Source organism: Haemaphysalis longicornis, unplaced genomic scaffold (assembly GCF_048455015.1).
Source record: "Haemaphysalis longicornis isolate Haplotype H1 unplaced genomic scaffold, Haemaphysalis longicornis Haplotype H1 scaffold_1, whole genome shotgun sequence".
Lineage (NCBI taxonomy): Eukaryota > Metazoa > Arthropoda > Arachnida > Ixodida > Ixodidae > Haemaphysalis > Haemaphysalis longicornis.
This window is the reverse complement of record NW_027526203.1, coordinates 292234405-292253879: the sequence shown is the minus strand read 5'-3', so window position 1 is coordinate 292253879 and position 19475 is coordinate 292234405. Positions and strand designations below refer to the sequence as shown.

At 45.7% G+C, this 19475-nt stretch overlaps 1 protein-coding gene across 3 annotated transcripts in view; it reads right to left on the bottom strand.

The window, feature by feature from the left end:
- Positions 1-17952, bottom strand: part of LOC144148098 (ras-specific guanine nucleotide-releasing factor RalGPS1-like) — a 44671-nt gene extending 26719 nt beyond the window's left edge. The window contains exons 1-8 of one of the 3 annotated variants that reach the window (XM_077679697.1): positions 17477-17952; positions 16851-16958; positions 13455-13505; positions 11709-11792; positions 8459-8644; positions 5283-5459; positions 4199-4371; positions 3002-3148 (exon numbers count right to left, since the gene is read on the bottom strand). In XM_077679697.1, the coding sequence (XP_077535823.1) occupies positions 3002-3148; positions 4199-4371; positions 5283-5459; positions 8459-8644; positions 11709-11792; positions 13455-13505; positions 16851-16958; positions 17477-17545 (995 nt within the window). In that variant the 5' untranslated portion in view covers positions 17546-17952. The remainder of the gene's footprint in view (positions 1-3001; positions 3149-4198; positions 4372-5282; positions 5460-8458; positions 8645-11708; positions 11793-13454; positions 13506-16850; positions 16959-17476) is intronic. The other 2 variants (XM_077679690.1, XM_077679702.1) reach the window with 2 other exon arrangements.
- Between the last annotated feature and the right edge of the window lie 1523 nt (positions 17953-19475).

Sequence of the window (19475 nt, the reverse complement as noted above, 5' to 3'; positions counted from 1 at the left end):
AGATTTGGGAGCAGTTTCTGGAGCAGCGAAATCTCGATTTTGGAGCAGAAGAACCTTGATTTAGAGCAGAAGAACATTTATTATATCACCTTATGAGCCTAAAAAATCAAATTTCTAGCAACTAGGGGGGGGGGGGGGTGCACTTTTTAATCGGTTTCGAACGAACATAACACTGAAACAGCCTTTCAATAAAGTTTTTTCTACCAGAGTATCCCAAGGGACGAACTGCACTACCTTTTAACAAACCATTTTTTAAATTCTTAGGCTCTATGCATAGATAGCGTGGAGCGCCGTTAGGAATACCGAATTGAAAAACTAAGCAATTGTGAGGCATTTATATTATCATGTGAATGCCGAAATTATTATTTTTGTAATCCCAGACTCGGCTTTACCCACAAGTGTAGAGCCAGTGCAAAAGTTGCGCAAAGTGAGGTGACAGTCGTCGCACCCCACCAGCCCTCCCATTTCAATCCCCAAGGTGCACGTTCGCTACGATCATAATTTGAGTAACGTCGGTATGTTTAGCCACCTCCCTCTTGGCATTAAATTGCACTTCAAATGGATGACCCATTATTACTAGCGTGTAATAATAGCCCGTCCCGCTATTGGACACTGCTTGAACATTTTGCGGCGATGTAGCCTGCGCCGCCACTTTTGCAGCGTTGATCGTCCCATTCCCACCGCTCGCACGCTCGCTGTCATAGGCAGCAATAACTCAGCGTTTTATAACAGCGCAATCAGTCCGAAATTTCACTTAAAGCACACACCGCGCCTCACACTCAAGGCCGAAACACGGCGGATTCGCGGGCACCACATTGTTTTTGATGAAATCCCGTCTTTCGGATCGCGCAACTGCCCGCAACAGATCAAACGACTAAATGTAAACCCAGCCATCCCCATAGCCAAAACCACGGTAGAAATTGGCGGAGAGCACTCTGCCTGAACCACGAGCAACTGCTTCGCCCGGTGGTCATGTTTTCCAATCTTCACCACACCAAGATGGCGGTGCCCAGTGATGTCGTTCCAGAGATACGGTGCTCAGAAAATTGCCATTTTTTCATCAACCTGCACAATTAGTTTGTGGCCTCAGTACACATAAGTATTTTTTCTACAGGGTTTTGCAATGGTTTTCGATGGGAAAACTTTAAAAACTCACAGAATATAACATGTGCAACCCGACATTGTGACTTTCGAAAAAAACTATCTCGGGGACAATTTTAGGCAGGTTTCCTATTGAATGATCAATCAATTAAACCTTTACAAACAGCAACACCTTGTGGGTGCTGTAAAATTATGCCGTCAGTAAGCATTTTTCCTCACTGAAACTAACGGGAGCGTTAAAATCCTTGGCTCTCAGACTGTTTTGGAGCAGTTTGGCACAATTTTTGCAATTTTCAAGCTTTTGGAGCAGCCTGGTGCAGGAAAACAAATTTGTATCAAAACTGCACAATATGCGCAGCTGTCTCACCCCTGAAAGGCTTGACACCAAGCGAGTGGGTGACAATAAAAGTGCACACCCCCCAAACAAACTTCGTCAGTGCACAGTGTCAACGCCTTTTTGTCAAACAAGGCTTTATCGTAGTTCCTAAGAGTACAAAGCAAGACAAGATTACACTTTTCCTGTGTCCTATATAGAAAAAAAAAGTAACATTAGGGGTAAAAAAAAAGACATGTATAAAAGCTGTAGTCTGTATTTTTTTAAATAAGATGAGCTCACAGAAAGTTGCGATTTACATTATTTCACGTGCTCAACCACTTAGGAACTGTTTATTCCAGGAAAACATTTCTAAATGCTTCTCCAATGAGCTCTCAATCAACCATTCACAACTTTTATGACGTCACAAACTGTAGTAAACAAAAGCGTACGGGACGTCGACAGACCTGTTTTCACGTTACTGGCATTTTCTGCCATATTAAACAACTGCTAGTTGCAAGAATGGTGTATATAGGTTCTTGGCACCATAATTTACCTACATAGACCAACTTGTTTCCACCCTTTAATGTCCTTTTAAAGGACCAAACCACAGCACATTCTTTTTACACTGTAGACCACTTATAACGTACGTTGCAGGAGCCACGAAAATCTGCACTATGTATAAGCAATACCGCACTATAAACAAAACATGCACGAATCCGACCACATCACAACCTACCTTTCAATAATTCTTTGTTTATCATCCCTTAAAGGAAGGCCTCTAAAAACAGGTGCACAGTATTTATTTCGCCCCTTTTTTTCCACATCAGCGCTGCTGCAGGGTCTTAAAAACTGCGAGTGCAGCGCTAACTTCCTTTGAGTTCGTGTTTTGAGAAAGGACAGCTGCGTTTCTTAGCATCTATGAACAGATGCCGCGGGACAACATGATAAGAAAGCAAGCCAGATTTTTTTTGTTCCTCCTCCTCCTCCTCCTCCTCCTCCTTTTCCCCCCACCCCCTTGCGTTTGCAATGCCAGCACAATGTACAGGTAGTGGAAGCCTCAGGTGTTGCGGCTCACTATCTTTAGATGTTCGAAAAGGGAAAGGGCAGTTGCTTATCTGCACACCGTCTAATAGAAACAACTTCTTACCGCACGCGCAAAAAGGGGAGGGGGCGGGGAGATGGGCTCCCTCTTTTCCAAGGTGCATCAAGCAAGGACAGTTGTGGTTATCACGTGAGTAAAAACGAAACACACGAACTAACGGGTGCCTATTTCTTTCTTTTGTGTGTCGAAGTTAGAGGAGGGTAGGGAGCATACACTTGCGTCAGATGGCTCATTCCACATTTCTTTCTTTCTCGCGCCCCTAAAACGATGGCCAACCTGCTCAGTCTACACTGTATACAGAAAAAAAAATTAATGAATAACTTTATATTATTGTTTGATGATTATACTAGCCTCCCTGAAAAAAATGCTCCATGTGCTCACGTTAGCAAAGGCATATAAAAGACCAGGGGGAAAAAAAAGCACATATCTGTGAGGACAGAACTGTGCATCGAGAAATAAACCTGCCCACACCCGCCACCCACTTGGTTCCTAAGCTGCGTGCTTTCCGGTGCCCAGGGACGAAGCGGGGAGGCCTGGTAGCACTGCCTGAGGGAGGACTGGGCTCTGAAGGCGGCGCCAGCAGTGTCAAGCTTGCCTGCCGTCCTGGGGGCTCTAGCCGCAGAGACTCCCTGCCGAGAGAGAAAACGTGCCGGTTGACAGCATGCCTGCTAGCTGCTCTGTCCTCGTGCGCTAGTGCCATCAGAACCACTCATGTCATGCCTCAATACAAAGATGCCGAATCATAGCATAATGCAAAAGCCCATTTGAATGAGCCTCCAAGAGTGAACAAGCCACAATTGAGTGCTTGTTATCACACCTTTGCCAAAGTTGCGTGTCTCTGCTCTGTACACTCAAATGGGTTGGCTGCGGTACTGCAGCTTCAAGCAGCTACTTTGCTGCAGCCTGTGCAAATGAATAGGCCAAGTGTGCTAATAAATCTGTATTTAACCATGAAATCATGTTGCATGGAGTGTGCATGATGGGTGCCCAAGTTATCTCGGGAGTGGTAGTGAAAGGGTTAATTGCGAAAACAACATCTTGTCTATGAGGCATGCTGCAGTGGAGGGTTGTGGGTTAGTATAGACCACCTGACGTTTTTTAAATTTTAGCAATACCTCCTATGCATGAGAGTTTTTTGCCTATATATATATAAAAAAAAAGTTCCATGGTCGGGAATCAAACGTACAACACCACGCACAGCTATACAGTGCCTCGCTTAAAATGATTGGCTACCTCCAGAACACTATGAGTCAGAATAGCAGAGACAAGCATCACACAGCGCTGCACACAACACAACACGGTCAATGTCTGACCAAAATTGCCATTATCATCAAAAAGATTAACTCCAAATTAAATTGCTTCATGTCCATTAACCAATAAAGTTTCATAGTTTCCAAACAGGCATTTTGTTGATTACTGAATGCAAAACAACAAACGTGAAACAAACAGAACTTTTAACAGATCTGTTCAGTTCTGCGTCAGACATGAGCAGGCACAAAGTTTTAATGACAGATGGGTGGCCACTGAGAGTGTCCAGGCAAAAGCACCGTGAATGCAGTTTGTGGTGTGTGGTACTGTGGGAAAAAAAGGCCTCACATGAACTGTGTGCCCTCGTGGGCAAGCTCCTTTCTGCCATTTTGCAACAGACTGCCATGGTTCACGGCAGTCAAGCGGCATACCGATAGGCGTCTTCCTGAAAGAACTTCTGCAGTTCCTCCAGGTAGAAGGGCTGCACGAGCTGCGCCTGGAGTGCTGCGACGGGAGTCAGGGCGAGGCGCTGGCAGGAGCCCTGCAGGGTGCTCAGGCAACTCACCAGCGACAAGCTGGCAGGGCCTCCTCGGTCGTTCTGCAGCTAGGCACAGACACAGGCGCACTGCGTCAACAAACACTCCACAGGCCGTTTGCAGCAAAGCACAGCTGGGTTCCTAGTTATCTTTGACAACATGCCGGATCCCCAAGTGATGGCATTTTACTCTAATCAGTGCACATTGGCGGGTGTTGCTGAATGACTTCTGTGTGTGTTTTGTTTTTTTCAGGAAGGAAGAAGGAGGGGGAGGGGGGGGGGGGGGGGCATTTCGCAATGAAGTGGGATTCAACAGCAAGTAACTGTGAAACATACTAGACAAACAATAAGAAGGAACAGCTATAATAAGAAGGTCAATATATATGAGGAAATGTCTCTAGGCTACATGGTCCATAACCTCATTTCCCACTAGCTAACAAGTGGACCAAGTCGTGAAAATGACAGGAGGGTGCTCACTCGCAACTAGTTTGTTGGGATAACCTACATGTTTTCACATACAGCAGCACATGCACAAACGTGTAAGGTTTCAGAAAAGACATTCACATAATCTCTTTTAAACAGCAACTCTCCATTCTGCTTCACTCAACTGCCCTGCACTGCAGCCAGTCATCTTAATTGCACCAGTAACCATCTGCTTTACGACACAGATTGGGCTAGAGTTATGGCTTAGGCCACACTCAATTTAACCAAGTTGTAGCCAATCGCATAAAGCACCAGTTATTGTCTGCACCCTGAATAATGGATACTCAGAAGCAGTATGTAGTGTTTGCAACCAAATTTATGCACCATTGAGGTGGTGCAGTGTGAAGGGCACTCATCACGGGCTGTATGCAGCAGATGGTTCTCTATCCCCAGCACAGTGGTACTACATGCTAGGGGTTCGGAAGCGTTCTGAGCTTCCCCGACAGTGTACGAGGAGGGCAGCTCCCTCCGGGCAGGGCACGGGCGCACCGTAGTACCTGCGGAGCGCACAACTCCATGTGCAGCAGGTCTCGCAGGTAGGGCCCCAGGTGTGGCACAAAGGGGCTGCCCCTGGCCAGGGCTCCGCGCAGCCGGCTCCGCTGTGACCCAAAGTTGTCCTCCTCCGAGAAGAGCACGCTCAGCCGCTGCAGCAGCTGCCGCTCACGGCGGCCCACCTGCACACGGGCGTCACGCTGCGCACACGGGCTGCAACAAACAGCGCTCGACAAGCAGCAACCCCGCAGCTGCTTCATCAAAGCCCCGTTTAACTGCAGGAAAGTGTCCCCCAACTTTCTCTGAAACAAAGGGGCTGGAAAACTTATTTACGCCAACTGCTGGTTCAACAGCATTTTTTCTGGGCTTTTTTTGCTCCTCTTACAGTGACATGAAGAGCATTTTAAGAGGGAAAACTGTACCCCTTGATGCCCAAGTGACAAGTGAAGTCACTTAAACTGCACAACAGCTACAAAGTTAGGCTCGGTTTCGTACATAGGGCCTGCAGGTCATTGAACCACACTCACTCAATCCTCTTAAGGTTGCACTAGCATCACCAAATAAGCTATGCTTAAGAGTACCGCCACTTCGTGCACCCATAAGTGTGTGGGGGCCATTTTGTTTCTGGCTTGCAGTGTTGCCATCTCTGCCAACGAAACCGCCGCCGGTTGTGACGGGAAGAGTGTGACCGGCCGCTCTAGCGTCCGCACAGCACAGAGAGAGAGAAAGGAGAGGCACCCAGAAACAAAATGGCTGCGCCCATATGTAAACAAATATCACGTGGTGCCGACCGACCAATGAAAATCCCGGCGGCACATAATAATGAGAGAAAAAGAGTGCCGATACTCTAAAAGCCTTTATTTAGTGACACTAGGTTGCACTGCTCCACCAATAAATGCACTCTATGTTAAACTAATGCAAAAAAACTTTGTGCAAAGCTGTCAACACAGTACCAGAGTAGATGCAACTCATGTTGCTCTGAGAGCAAGCACAATATTATTCCCAACAGAACAACACTGCATAGCCAATTCTAAATGCCTCTCAATTTGCTTTCTCTACAAACTGTGTCTCGCTTAGCAATTCTAAGGAGCGTTAGCCGGCCAGCACACAGCCCTACAAGCGTCTGTTCACCTTTTATATGCAAAGTATATTTTCGTAAACTTCAGCAGGCTTTTTGCTTCAATTTTTTGGCGTCAGCCTTTCTTTGAAGCTGCTTCCAGCTCTCGTTTCAAAAAGCATTTCTGCCATAATTGACAGCTTTAATGCAAAGAATATTGCAGGAGCCTTCCTGGCCTCCATGCCTTGTTTGCACGTGTGGTTGGGCCCAGACTGGTCATGCGGGCCGTCATCTAGGCCAGCGGTGTGGTCACATTAGTGCACAATACCACGCGCTTTTGAAACTTTTGAACAAGGACGCCAGAGGACAGACCTTTATCGGTCTCCTGTCGTACCCTCTCCCAAGGAGGAACCCCTTTCCAACCGAGCCGAGTTCAGACGTGTGTGCAGTTTTCGCAGAGGAATCCACTCGAGAATTCTGTCAATTCAGGACTGGGGGTCCCTTCTCCCCACAGTCACAGTGACAGATATCTCAGTTAGCGCAGTGTAGCACTCTGCTTGGTGATTCAGCCAGTGTTAGTTTGCCGGGTGTACATGCTCCCCGTGGCCATGGCAACAGATATCTGGGTCTGAGTCCCTACTGAGCGAGCAAGTGGAGCCCCTGCCTCTGCTGTGAGCGAGAGTTGTGTTGTTGGCATATTATACCTGTGTTTACCTAGCAATAAAGCCACAACTTTGTTGTCGAAGCACAGAGTCTGTCTACGTAGCGCGAGTGCTTGAAACCTTGTGCGAGCTTTTGGATTCCGCGACGTGGTTAGTACGGCTTGGTAGTCCCTGCTCTAGCTCAGCTAGTCAGGGCACCCCCGAGATCCAATAGCTAGCCCACAATACTACCACTGGGGGCATGGCTTATACATAATGTAAACATTGTGTACAAAGGAAATCTTGGACATATTTGAGCTGAACCTGAGTACATAATCGGAAATTACACCTTTCTTTTAAGACAAAATTCCGTCAGGTTGGTTTTTACAAAAAAAATTTAAAGACATCCCCACTAAAAAAAAATTGGAGAGGCAAAACAAAAGCACAACAAAAACAAAAAGAATTGGCTAGAGCATCACAATATAACACAAAAATAAAACAAAGAAAAGGACACCTTGCACTGTCGGCTCGGACAGTGCTAACAACTGTGTTCAGGTGGTATCCAGTCAATTCCACCCAGTCGACATTTCATTGAGCAAAAGAAATACAAAAATACAAACTGCTGCGCACTGCCACTTTCTGTATGAGTGGCGCTGCTGACGTGGCCAAAGCAATGGGGCCCACTCCGCTGCTGCTAGTGGCTACATCTCACTGTTTGGCCGTTTTGTGTAGCTGTAGTCGTTGCCGTTTGAATGTATTCTACTTGCCCACATGTATTCAGTCGCTTGCACCAAGGATGTCTCAGTGGGAGTTCAAGCTCGTGAAAATAAACTCATACTAGCCGTATCATGCAGACATGTTTTATCAAACGAGACTAACAATCACTCACAGCAAGTGTCCTTATACGAATGATTAATTATTCGCTTCACATCCACTGAGCAAACCTCAGAAGGGTCTCTTCTAATTAACTTTTGATTCATAAAATCTGGCACGTGGGAATCAACTTTCTCCTGTCTATTAGTACTATCTAGTTCGTGCAAACTAAGCATTTCTACTTTTGTTTTGCCAAGCTGATCTAGCAGCATCCTCGCATCCTGCATCACGAACCTTCTACAGTCATTGCTGGGTAACTGCTGCTTGGTGAGGCCATTAATTCTGTGCCATCACAGGACCTTAGCTGCCAGGCAACACAATAAGAACACATCTTTTTTTCTGCCTTCTATGACACACGCAGCATATCACACAATTCCTCCTTCCTTGCACACATTACACAGATGGCAAGGCTGAAATGGGAAGCTACCCTGTGATTGACAGTCTGCATTTCTTTTTTTAGCGTTTCTCCAGGACTGGTGCTGGAACGCATCCACGCATCACAATCGCTACCCCAGTTTGACAACGCACAGAAACAGACAACACTTGGTCTAACTAACCTCGCAGCCGGCCCCCCGCTGCTCGCTGCCTGCTGCTCTCACAGCCACATTACCTGTGCCCAGGTCTTGGTGAGCCGAAAGAGTGGCGCGCTCTGCAGGGCCGACACAATCGCACAGGCGCCGTGCAGGTTGCCCAGCTGCTGCAGCTGCTGGGCGAGCCGCACAAAGTGCCCCAACAGCTCTGCCCGCCGCCCCACTGACTGCTCGCACAGCACCGACCGCACCACCCACAGGCTCACCTGCAACACAGGGTGCAGCAACGACGCTCGACAGGGCCAACCAGGGACGCGCCACTGTTAGGCACCAACGGGTGATAACGCAGCACCAAGTTTAGCTTTCTTTTATCAGCTTACTACCCATTTGAAAAGTCACACACCCCTACCTGAAGAAAAAGGTTGGCCAATAAAGTGCATTTCAGCCCTTTGAGGACAGCCGCTCTACCTTTACGGCGCAGGAGACACCTCCTGCATGGTTGCTACGCAACATTACAATGCAAACTAATGGTTTAAGTTTTCCACTGTTTGTGCTTCACGGATTGCTTGGGAGGTGTTGCCATCTCTGCAAAGTTGTGAAAACTTTTGTTTCATCAAAGTTTCTTCCTTATTTTCATGTGGCACAGTTCATAGCCAAGTTTGTTTATCTCCAGCTCACAAGGCTGCACGTGTTCACATGACCCATGCTCGTACGCCATCCCTCGGATATTTTATCTTGGTCTGCAGCCTTGGCAGTTCACTACTGATACGAACCTGCTTACTGTAGTTTAGATATGGCCCTGCACTGTAAAACATCACTGAAACTGATATTTTTCATCTTCTGTTCACTGCCCTGCACTCGCATGCAAGCTGGGGTTTTGGTATGGCCACGTGCCCCATCTTCTCCTGCAGGAATAACTCAAGCAATGATTTAGTGGGTTTTTAAAAAGTGCAACCTGCAATAAAAATTTCACCAATTTCAACACAAGTTTATAATTTCAATACTATTTTATTCTATTATTATTTTTTTCCAGTTGTTTAAAAGTCTTCATATGGGTTTGGAATCATGGCAGGTCATGAAAGTTAGTTATAGTATTCTGCACCAACAAAGCAAACAAAAAAGGCCATACAGACTTTCATCAGGTCCAGATAAACGGGAACTAGCGTACACCGTGATGTACACAGAGGTGCGCCTGGCATTCAGAAGCAGACAGTCACGTTTAGGTCATCGGAGTTTCTGCACCCCGCATAGGAAAGATCCCGTGCATTGCTGTCATTACTAAGCGTTCAAAAGCTGCAGGCGTAACTCCTGGATAACAAGGAATTCAGTGCCATTGGGGAAGAGGGAGGGCAAGGCAATATGGCTGCAGTTTCACAAGAAGTGGCTTTACGCCCATCTATTTTTCTAGTTTCTGCTCCTCAAATGGAGTGCTGTGGTGCTACGCCCATTGCGTGCAGCAGAATGAGCGCGACAAACTGTGTCACTCCGCCCGCTATTGCTTTTACAAAGGGCGTCATATTGAAAAATGCATGCTGCGGGTAAGCCAACCCACAATTTGAGAGCTCCGCTTTCAATACAACATAGCCGACTTTGTTTTTAGGTAACAATGCCACCAAGGGACTGATCTGACTCGTTTTTCTTCCAGTGACAGTTAGCATAGCAAGGCACATACATTATTACCTGCATCAAATTATGCAGCTACATTTGAACAATAATTATCTAAATGTAATTGTAGTGGTATGCCCGGTTTAGTGGCACAAAGGCACCAAAGGCCAAAGAGTGCTGAGATGATGGTGAATGGTTGGGGCCGTCATGTGATGCACTTGAAAGTGGCTAGTACAGGCCTCTTCTCCAAAATAATTAAAGCAGGCTCTTCTCCAAAACATCATGATTATTATTCATGATAACCATGGTAACAATATGAAAGCATCAGAAACCTCAAAGCATGCTCCTTGTCCAAGAAGGGCACCCTCAGTACTACAGCACTAAGGGGGTGGGAAGCTACACTGAGTAAGAGATGCAGATTAAAAGACATTTGCAAACATCTACTGTAAATAACGAGGAATATAATCATATGCAACATTTAGTAAGGTGTCGCAGGGAAGGGCACATCACTGCAGCGCAAATTGGAAACTAAAACACAAAGGACCAAGAGCCATTCCCCGCACTCAGCTCAAGTTGGCAGTTGTGTCCTGTTTGGAAGGTAGGAATCTGTAGCACGTGTCTGCATGTGGACACTTCCATTTGCACGTGGACCCTTCTATGGACCCATTGTGTTTTCTGCAGAGTATCTACTCATTTGTGGCTTTTCTTTATGGAACCAAAAAAGCGGAACGAGAACCAAACTGGTATATTTTTGTCACAACTGAACCCGCAACCAAACACAAACCGTTATTCTTTTACCACGCTGAAGCTGAACTGAAAAAAAGAAATTAAAACTGCGCCGTTCAAAAACTGGAATGCCATTCGAATGGTGCCTGCCTCTATCATGTCCAACCAGCTTTGCAATCCCTCACACATTTTCCTCCATATGATAAATTGCGGGAATACAAACGCTCCACGGGGTTTGTGCGACCTGTGCGGCAGCTCAGTGGCTAAAACATTGTGCTGCCCAGCCGAAGGACACGAGTTTCGTCTCGACCACAACAGCCAATTATTTTATGAAGCCAAAAAAACAACAATGCCACAGCATCAAGATTTCGGTGCACATCAAAGACCCCTGATGATCTAAGTTAATTTGTAGCCCTCCACTATGACGCCCCTCTTGACCTGATACAGTTTTGGTACAGAAAACTCGAGGGGGGGGTGGGGGGGATAAATTGAAGTGGATTTCTGGACTTGAGCGAGACTGAATGAGGTCGGTCGTGCCACCCTGTCACACCAGCACCACTGGAGGCCGCCCCAGTGTTTCGGAGCGGAAGGGTCATGCCACAGCCACCGTACAAGACTGTAAACGGGCTTTCAATACAGAGCTGTTATAATTAAACAGGCTGGATTTCACAGGATACACAGGGCAGCAACATTTTGAAACTATTTTGGCCTCGTTGTGCCATCCTTAAACATTTTTTTAGTAATCAAGCATCAGGGTGTTTTATCTGTAGACATACCTCCACATTAACGACTACGTCAAGAACGGTAACACGGTAATCAATTTTCCAGAAAGCTGCCCGTAGTCATGTTAGAAAATGTTTAAAATTTTTTTCTTTGAAAGCAAATTCGCCATTTACCACTTCAGACAGCTTTTGTTTCAAGAATATTCGTGCTACATGGATGCCTACGCAAACTATACCAATGCTGCCAATCCGGCCCCAGGTTTTGTACAATACTTACATGGTTGAAGCGACTGGTCAAGGCCACCACATTGGGGGCCAGCTGAAGCTTCTCTCGCCTGTTCCAGCCACATCCAGCCAGCTCCTGCAATGGCAAACATACAAACGCCATTCGCAGGAGGCCGTTTGCAGCTTTCTCTATACAAAGTTCACGCTGATATTTAATACTTTCACCATGGGCTGCTGCATATATAAATGTTGGCAGTACAAAAAGACAACAGCTTTCACGTTCACTCGTATGAATGTTTTGATTGCATTTGTACAAGGCAAAACACTTGACCGAAAATCAAACTGAAACAAAGCTTGCCAGGTGTGGTAATGGGACAGCTGAAGCTTGCGCCTTTTTACATAAATGCGCTAGGCAGAAGCTGCCTGATAAATTCATTTTATAATTACAGGCCCATACGTAACTGTTTTGCTTTTCCAGAAAAATGCTTAGACAAGCTCTGCATTGCTTTGCTTCACCATTTACAATCTGCGGCTTAATGCAGTGTGGGGAAAATGCATGGAACAGTGACATTTGTTTTTATGTTTTTGGCACCGTTTGCCTGAATAAACAACCACTGCTGCTGTGAACAATATGTTTGCACTTACAGCCCTGTAATCTACGTATAGGCCACGGAGTAAGAGCAAAACAGGAGGGGAGACGCCTTGTAGGGCGGCCAGATAACATCATAAGTACTTGACTCACGTAGAGCTAGCAGCATCTGTCGGAGGAGAAAAAATCTGCACGCCTGCCGCAATCGGCATTTCACTGCGTAGCCCCGGAATGAACTGTGGCCGCTATCATTTCGTCCATGAGGGGCCGCTGCCCTCTCCTTCGCCGTCGCAGCTACAAAGCTGTGTGGTCCGCGTTGGTTTTCTTTGTGACATTATCTGTTCACTTGCCCCAGTTAGCCACAATGGGCCATTTCGCCTCTTATAATTATTCTTGCTCCATGGTATCGCCTAACTTGTTTTTGCCCTTTAGAGTACCTTTCATCTACACACTGTACCTATATAATCTCTATACCCACTGCCTGACTTCTTGGTGGTGGGCACTGAGATTATGCACAAGTCCCAGCACATTTAATTAAACAATCATGGTCCAGGAGCATGCTTCTGGGCTTTGTACGTTTCAAACTGTCCACTTCAAGTGAAACCAGATGCACACGTGATGTCAGACGATGTCAGAGGCTCGGCAACCCCAACCAAGCTGTGACTGGGAACGGACATTTTTGAAGCAAACACAACTCAGAATACCACCCCAGGGTATATTCCAGTTTTGATGGCAAATTGCTTGGTGGATGAAAGTTGCAACTTTAATATCACTTCCTAAAGACAAAAGTGACTCGAATCATGTAACCTTTCACAGAAGTAACGTATAACACTCACAGTATCAGCAAGCAATGTGTTGCATTTACGAGTACCTATGAAAAGTAACTTTAGCACCTACCAGTAGCAGGTTACTAGTAACTATTTACTGCCCAAGATAACATTTACAAATGCTACAACCACACAATAATAATTAAAAAATTCCCAAGGTTCACTACAATGCTGCTCCCTTCGAGTAAACATTTGTGATGAAGTGCACATAAAGGAATAGACCTATTGTAAAGACCTACCGAACAATATTATACATCCAGGGTCAAGTTGCCATTTTTGCATTATTACCACACTCATTGACCTAAAGCTCTCATAATTGTCCCCCAACTTGAACATAATCTGTCACTCTGTTTTCCTGCTGTTCGGAAATACTTCTACTCACCTGTGGACGAATCTTCAAAAATGCTTGAAGGTCCAGCAGTGTCAGCTGGTTCTGAAATATTTGCAAATTAATAAGCATTTAATAAAAAAACAAATGTGCAATCAAACCTCGACATTCCAAAATATGCACAAAATAAATTATTCATTTTTTTTTTAGCTGCAGCAATTGACTTGAGTTGAATTAAGTTGAGGTGCACCCAAATAAAATTCGGTCACACCGCCATCCTGATAACAGGGTACTGATAACACTATAATCACTGACACCACTTTACTACTTAACATCACAACTCTAGTTCAGGTTAGTTGGTAAATGACAGCTTGTTGTGCTGCACTTGCAACACCAAACAGGGTAGTAAGGAAACGAGACACTGCACACACAGGCTTCACAACATTCAGTGTCCTGTCGAAAGTATAACTCAACAAACAGCTCACCAACTAGCCAAATATGTGCCTCAGCAGCCGCAACAAAATGAAATAATCTATCAAAACAAACTTTAAGCATGGTTTTTGGCAGCAGTTTCAATGGTTGCTTAAAAAAAAGAAAGCTTTACGCCGAACAGGAACACAGCCTGTCGGGTGTGGGAATAAAACCCCTTGCATTCCCTCAGCATATCCACCAGTGAGCCTATGGAATGGCAACTGGCCAACTGTGATGACTGCTTGTGCCTTTATCACGTACGTACATGGCTCCCGACTGTTATTTCCAGTTTTCTCAAGCAGTGCTCAAGAGAGACGGGTTCTTTTGCAAAGGACCATGCTTGAGATGCCCTTTTATCCCTCGATTTGAATGTGTGTTTATTATAAGATCATAATTATTAATCAGGCTGACTGTTTCCTCAGTTAGGCTCTTTTCCAGCATCTCATGAACACTGCAAACAAACAGGGAAAACTAGATCTTCAGGATCATTATTTATACATTTTAATATTGGGTACAGCTAGATAAAAATACCTGGTATTGTAAAACTTTCCACTCAGGATTATCTTTTCAGGGAACGTCACCCCTACCCTACAAGGCACTTGGAATCAACCATTGTGCCAAGGGCACTGTGGTGACCCCTTCCAAGCCTGGTTATTCTTTGATCCCCTAAGAGGTTTTCTTTCAGAAGCCACCAGAAACGATCCTGTGCCATACAGTTCACTGAATGTGAAATTGTGATTGTGACTGATTGTGGAGCACATGCGAAAAGCAAAAAAGCCCGTGTGTACGAGATTTCGGCGCACCTTAAATATCCCCAGGTGGTCAAAATTAATCCGGAGCCCTCCACTACGGTGCGCCTCATCGTCTGCGTTGCGTCGGCACGCTAAACCCTACAAGTTCAAGAATAGCAAAAACAGCGCCAAGGACGGGACAAGGAGGAACAGGACGAAGCACTGCCTCGCCCGTCCTTTGTGCTGTTTTTGCTATTCTTGAATATGTACCTACCAGCCCGAATTTTTACCTTGTTAAGCCCTACAATCAATCAATCAGTGGAGCACATGCTTGGTGATACAACCAACACTGCTTCTACTGTGTCCAATTAAATGTGCATAGTGCACATTTCATTAAGTTTTGTTGGGCTGGTCAGATTAAATTTTGTTGGGCTGGTCATGTCGGGTAATTTGAGCAATGCGATGGGGCCATAACTACTGATTAGAGTAATTTTATTACTAGATTGAAAATTTTTGCGTGCACCAATAGTTGGCGAGATGTTCGAAGCATGAAATTTGAGAAAATTGGGGGCGCTCTAAGTTAAAGAATTTTACAGTATATGCCGGATGTTCCAGCAACAACTTGAGAAATTTATAAAAACAAGAAGCTAAATTATGACAATGGTGCCTTCAGGTCCAACAACAGATCAGTGATGGGACTTCAGAAAAACTGGCCAATTGTGGCATAAAAAAAATTACTCATCAATTATCATTTTAATCACAGATTTCAAGACACAGGTTCAAATAATGGAATTGAAGCTGGTAATCATCTACCAGTAGCCTACTGATAAGTTCTGAAATCTGAAAATGATTGGACACATTCAGCACCAAAAATTAAGGTCAATTGCATTGGCATTAACCTATACCCTGAAATTAGTTCATTTATGGCATCACATATGACATGAAACCAAATGAATACTTTAATTGTTTTGAAATGTAAACCTGTAATTATAACTGTCACTACAAACCACAATTTTAACTTGCAACTTGAAACCTGCAACTGAGAATCTAATTATTAAATTGCCTAGCTCATTTCTCCATTGGCATGTTCTGCCACTCTTTTGGCACCTGCCACAGCTAATCTATTTTACAGGAAACCACAGACTTCAATGAACTTCCCGATACTTGAAATTTTCGTCATTACTTGCTGAAATACCCAGTACAATTCCAGGTTACACGAATAATGAGCCTAATTCTTTGCAGCTATGCACTTTTACCCACCTCGCCACTGGTCCAGTCAAAACACTATTTCTAGTTTTGAACACCACAAAAAGAAACCACCTCTGTGCCCACGTGTCATGAAATGATCATTTCTGTTTAGGCTCTGTTGTACTTGGTTCCTTTGATTGAGTGATCGATTGTGGGGCTTAGCACACCATGAATACACCTGGGCTATGGGGTGCGTCGTAGCAGAGGGCTCCGGATTAATTTTGGCCACCTGGGGATCTTTAACATGTACTGAAATCTCGACACACAGGCTTTTTCGCTTTTTGCCTCCAGCAGAAAAGCAGCCACCACTAGGGTTAACACCTCACCGGTTTTGGACCAGCCCCACCGGTTTTTTAGATCGCGGGCTGGTTGCCGGTCTGTACCTAAAACCAGCCGACATTGGCCGGTTTTTTTGGCCACCGTGCAGCGGCTATTTCTTTTTAGCCACCAGCACGATAAATGTGTCGACAAGCTCTGCAAAGACACGCGAGCCGAGAAAATATGTGGCCGAGCGCGATTCCTCAGATGGAAGGGGACCAGGGAGGAATAACACCACGAAATGCCGCCGGTGCGGTCAGCAAGGGCGGTTGCTTTTCGCTGCAGCACATTAAAAGCAATAACCAAAATCTCAATCACTTTGAGTACAAACATTATGTGGATTCCTCTGTAGGAAAACGCTACAATATATGACATTGCATGTCAAAATAAAAAATAAACAACGTGACGTCTGTTTTTTAACACAAGTTCAACCTTCCCTATCACATGCCAACTATCACAGTCTAACACATGCCAACTTTGTTTTTGAACTTTGGTGTCACTCCAGCAAGCTGGGGGTCACAGTTTATGCATAACAAAACGTTCAGGGCCTTGTTTTTTGCCCGTACTAAATACGAAATGTGCAAAAGAATGGACTGAATTAACCGATCATATGTGCCGATTTTTTTTTTCTGAAGGGTACCCGCATAGAACACAAGTCAGCGTTGACCGTTCTTCTACTCACTGCCAGTTCGTCTGTGTCCACCTTGAGCACGTCGACAGTGCCCTCGCTACTCGAAGGCTGCTCCGAGCGTAAGCTCCACACTGAGCCATCACACGGCCAGCGTTCTACCTGCAAGGAAACACTTGACATTTCCTACCCTACGCTTGCTCTGCACAAAGCTTCGCACTAGCATTTTCTCAATTCCCAGTCACAAGCAGCAGTTTGCTCTGCTATGTCAAGCTTATACACAAACCACATAACGAAACCCGAAGTGGCGCGAAAGTGCAAGAAGAAATGGTATCGCACGACTCAACAGCCAAAGGACAAAGTGCACACGGAAATGGTATCGCCTAACAAAACAGCGACTTCGGTCAACCCAGCCTATCAGTCTGGCGAATCGATTACGACAATTTATGAAAGGGCGGCTCCCGTGAGAAAATATTCAAGAGCACTCGTTTGAATGAGGCTGGATTTCAAGCCTGAAAATCAACAATGCAGAATATGTTTTGACACGCCTCTTCCCACGTTGAGGTGAACACAGAGCGCGCAGAGGAAGTTTCCCCCCTCTTCTCACTTAAAGTACGCAATATCCAAACGTGTAAACAGCAGTCGGCACACTAGCACAATTGAAAGCTGCGTCTACTTACCTCGGTATTGTGCGGGCTGTCACCCTGGTTTCCGCGCGCATCCGCGGGGACCATCGCGCCGTATTTCATTCAGACCGGATATTCCCGCGTAGTGGCCATGTGACAGCAAATGACAACGTTGAAAGTCACATTTCACCCTATCACTTGTAGAAGTTGCGGCACGTTAAATGCGGTTCAAAAAGCGAATCCCAGACTTCACTGTGGTAGCGCATGGTCACGGTAATTACAGCCAGTAATCGCTTCTTTTTATGGGGGTTCTACCACACGACTACCGATTCCACGTACCGCTCAAACATGCTACATTCAAATGAAAACAACAGCGCAACCGTGGGTTAAATTACTACCTACCGCACAACAATTACACGACCAGCGATTTGCATTGGATTCACCAGTGGGTGTACTGCGGATTATATCGGATTGTTCACCGCCTATGACCATCTCCGGCAGCGCCCGCCCCGTATCCGCCCTGCAACGCTTCAACTTCGTCGTTCATCCATATACCCGTTTCGTAATTTATTATGCGGTGCCAACCAACACAAACCCAGGCCCCAACCTGCTTTATACTGAACATACATGCTCGGCTGCTGGATGCAGGCCGTGGTATGGTGACTGATGGCACGGTGGGCGATGATAGAGGTAAAGCTGGTAAAGCCCCTTCATCCGTAGAGTTTCATCGGCTTTGCGGATGGAGGAACTTTAGAGGTTACAAACGTCCCTCAGGGAGATCTTGACAGCAGGTCCTTACCTCCATCATAAGCGAAACTCCCAAGAGTTCCTAAAAAAATCGGAGTGCTGGAGCAGGAATGCTTGTTGTGTCAATTTTCCAAAAGCGTGTATGAACTGGGCGTGGAGTATTCACATCACGTCACCAGGAGAGCGGGCAGCCCTGGCCGACCACGACTGCCAGTACAAGGAAAATAAAACCGGTCGTGGCCAGAACAAAGCTTGGGTAAAGTACGCTAGCTGGGGCTCGTGTACAGTGTGGGCGTGACCCGGCCATCTGTACGGTCGGGCTGGGAGAGATGCGATCCATTGAAATTGCGTCCCCCTGCCACCCAACCATGAAATTTTCCCTTCAAACATCTCTATACTTTCAAATATTTTACATGACAGTTAAGTACAGCTTACTATGCATAAAACGAACTTGGAAATCCAACGAAACGAAGTGCACAGGCCGATGGGCGATACTGCATCCTCGTGAACGAGCGATCGTCTTCCAATGGTCGCGTTGCGGGTTGTAAGGATGGCTGCAACGTAATTGCTGTGCCCACAATCAAACTATGAAAGGCCCTGAAGGATTTCGTGGAGAAGAATGATGAACAATTCCTTTTTTTGCTACGACGCAAACGCGCGAAACATTTACGAAAAGTAAGCTCTGGCTGCTTCGCAATTGATTTCGGAAGAACAGGTGAGATTATGTCTGAGCCTGAGAAGAAACTGGTAAGCTTCTGTTCGGGGACCTTTGGCCAATGAGCTTTCGGCCTGGGAGCTTTCGGCCGTTGTGTGGGTTCAGGTGTAATGAGACGAATGTTTTAAGGAGTTTGGAGCGAGGGCCGGAGTATTGAGAGTATTCTCGAAGAAGGTTTTGGAGCGTTTCTTCTGCTGTGCAGTTGCGACAGTTGGCGGTAAAGAGAATTTATTATAACCCGCATATCAGGGCGCAGCGACTAGTGGTAACAGCGCTGGCCTAAGAACAGAAAATTATCTAATCAGTTTTCATGTAACATGGTCATTCTACACACTGCACAAAAATTGTTTGGCGTGGGCAACACTCTCCTACAAATCAAGTCACACAAAGTTCACCAGATTTCAAAGAAAGAGTTCATAAACTATACTGAACTCCATGAGAAACGCTCATGATGTTGCTCATGACCACTATAAAGCGCGTAGACCAGCGCAAGAGAAAGGCTTCTTCTCCTAGAGCTGCCAACTCGTGCTCCAAATGACTCATCATTATCGACCGGACACGCAACAACAGTGGTAACATCGCCCGATGCGG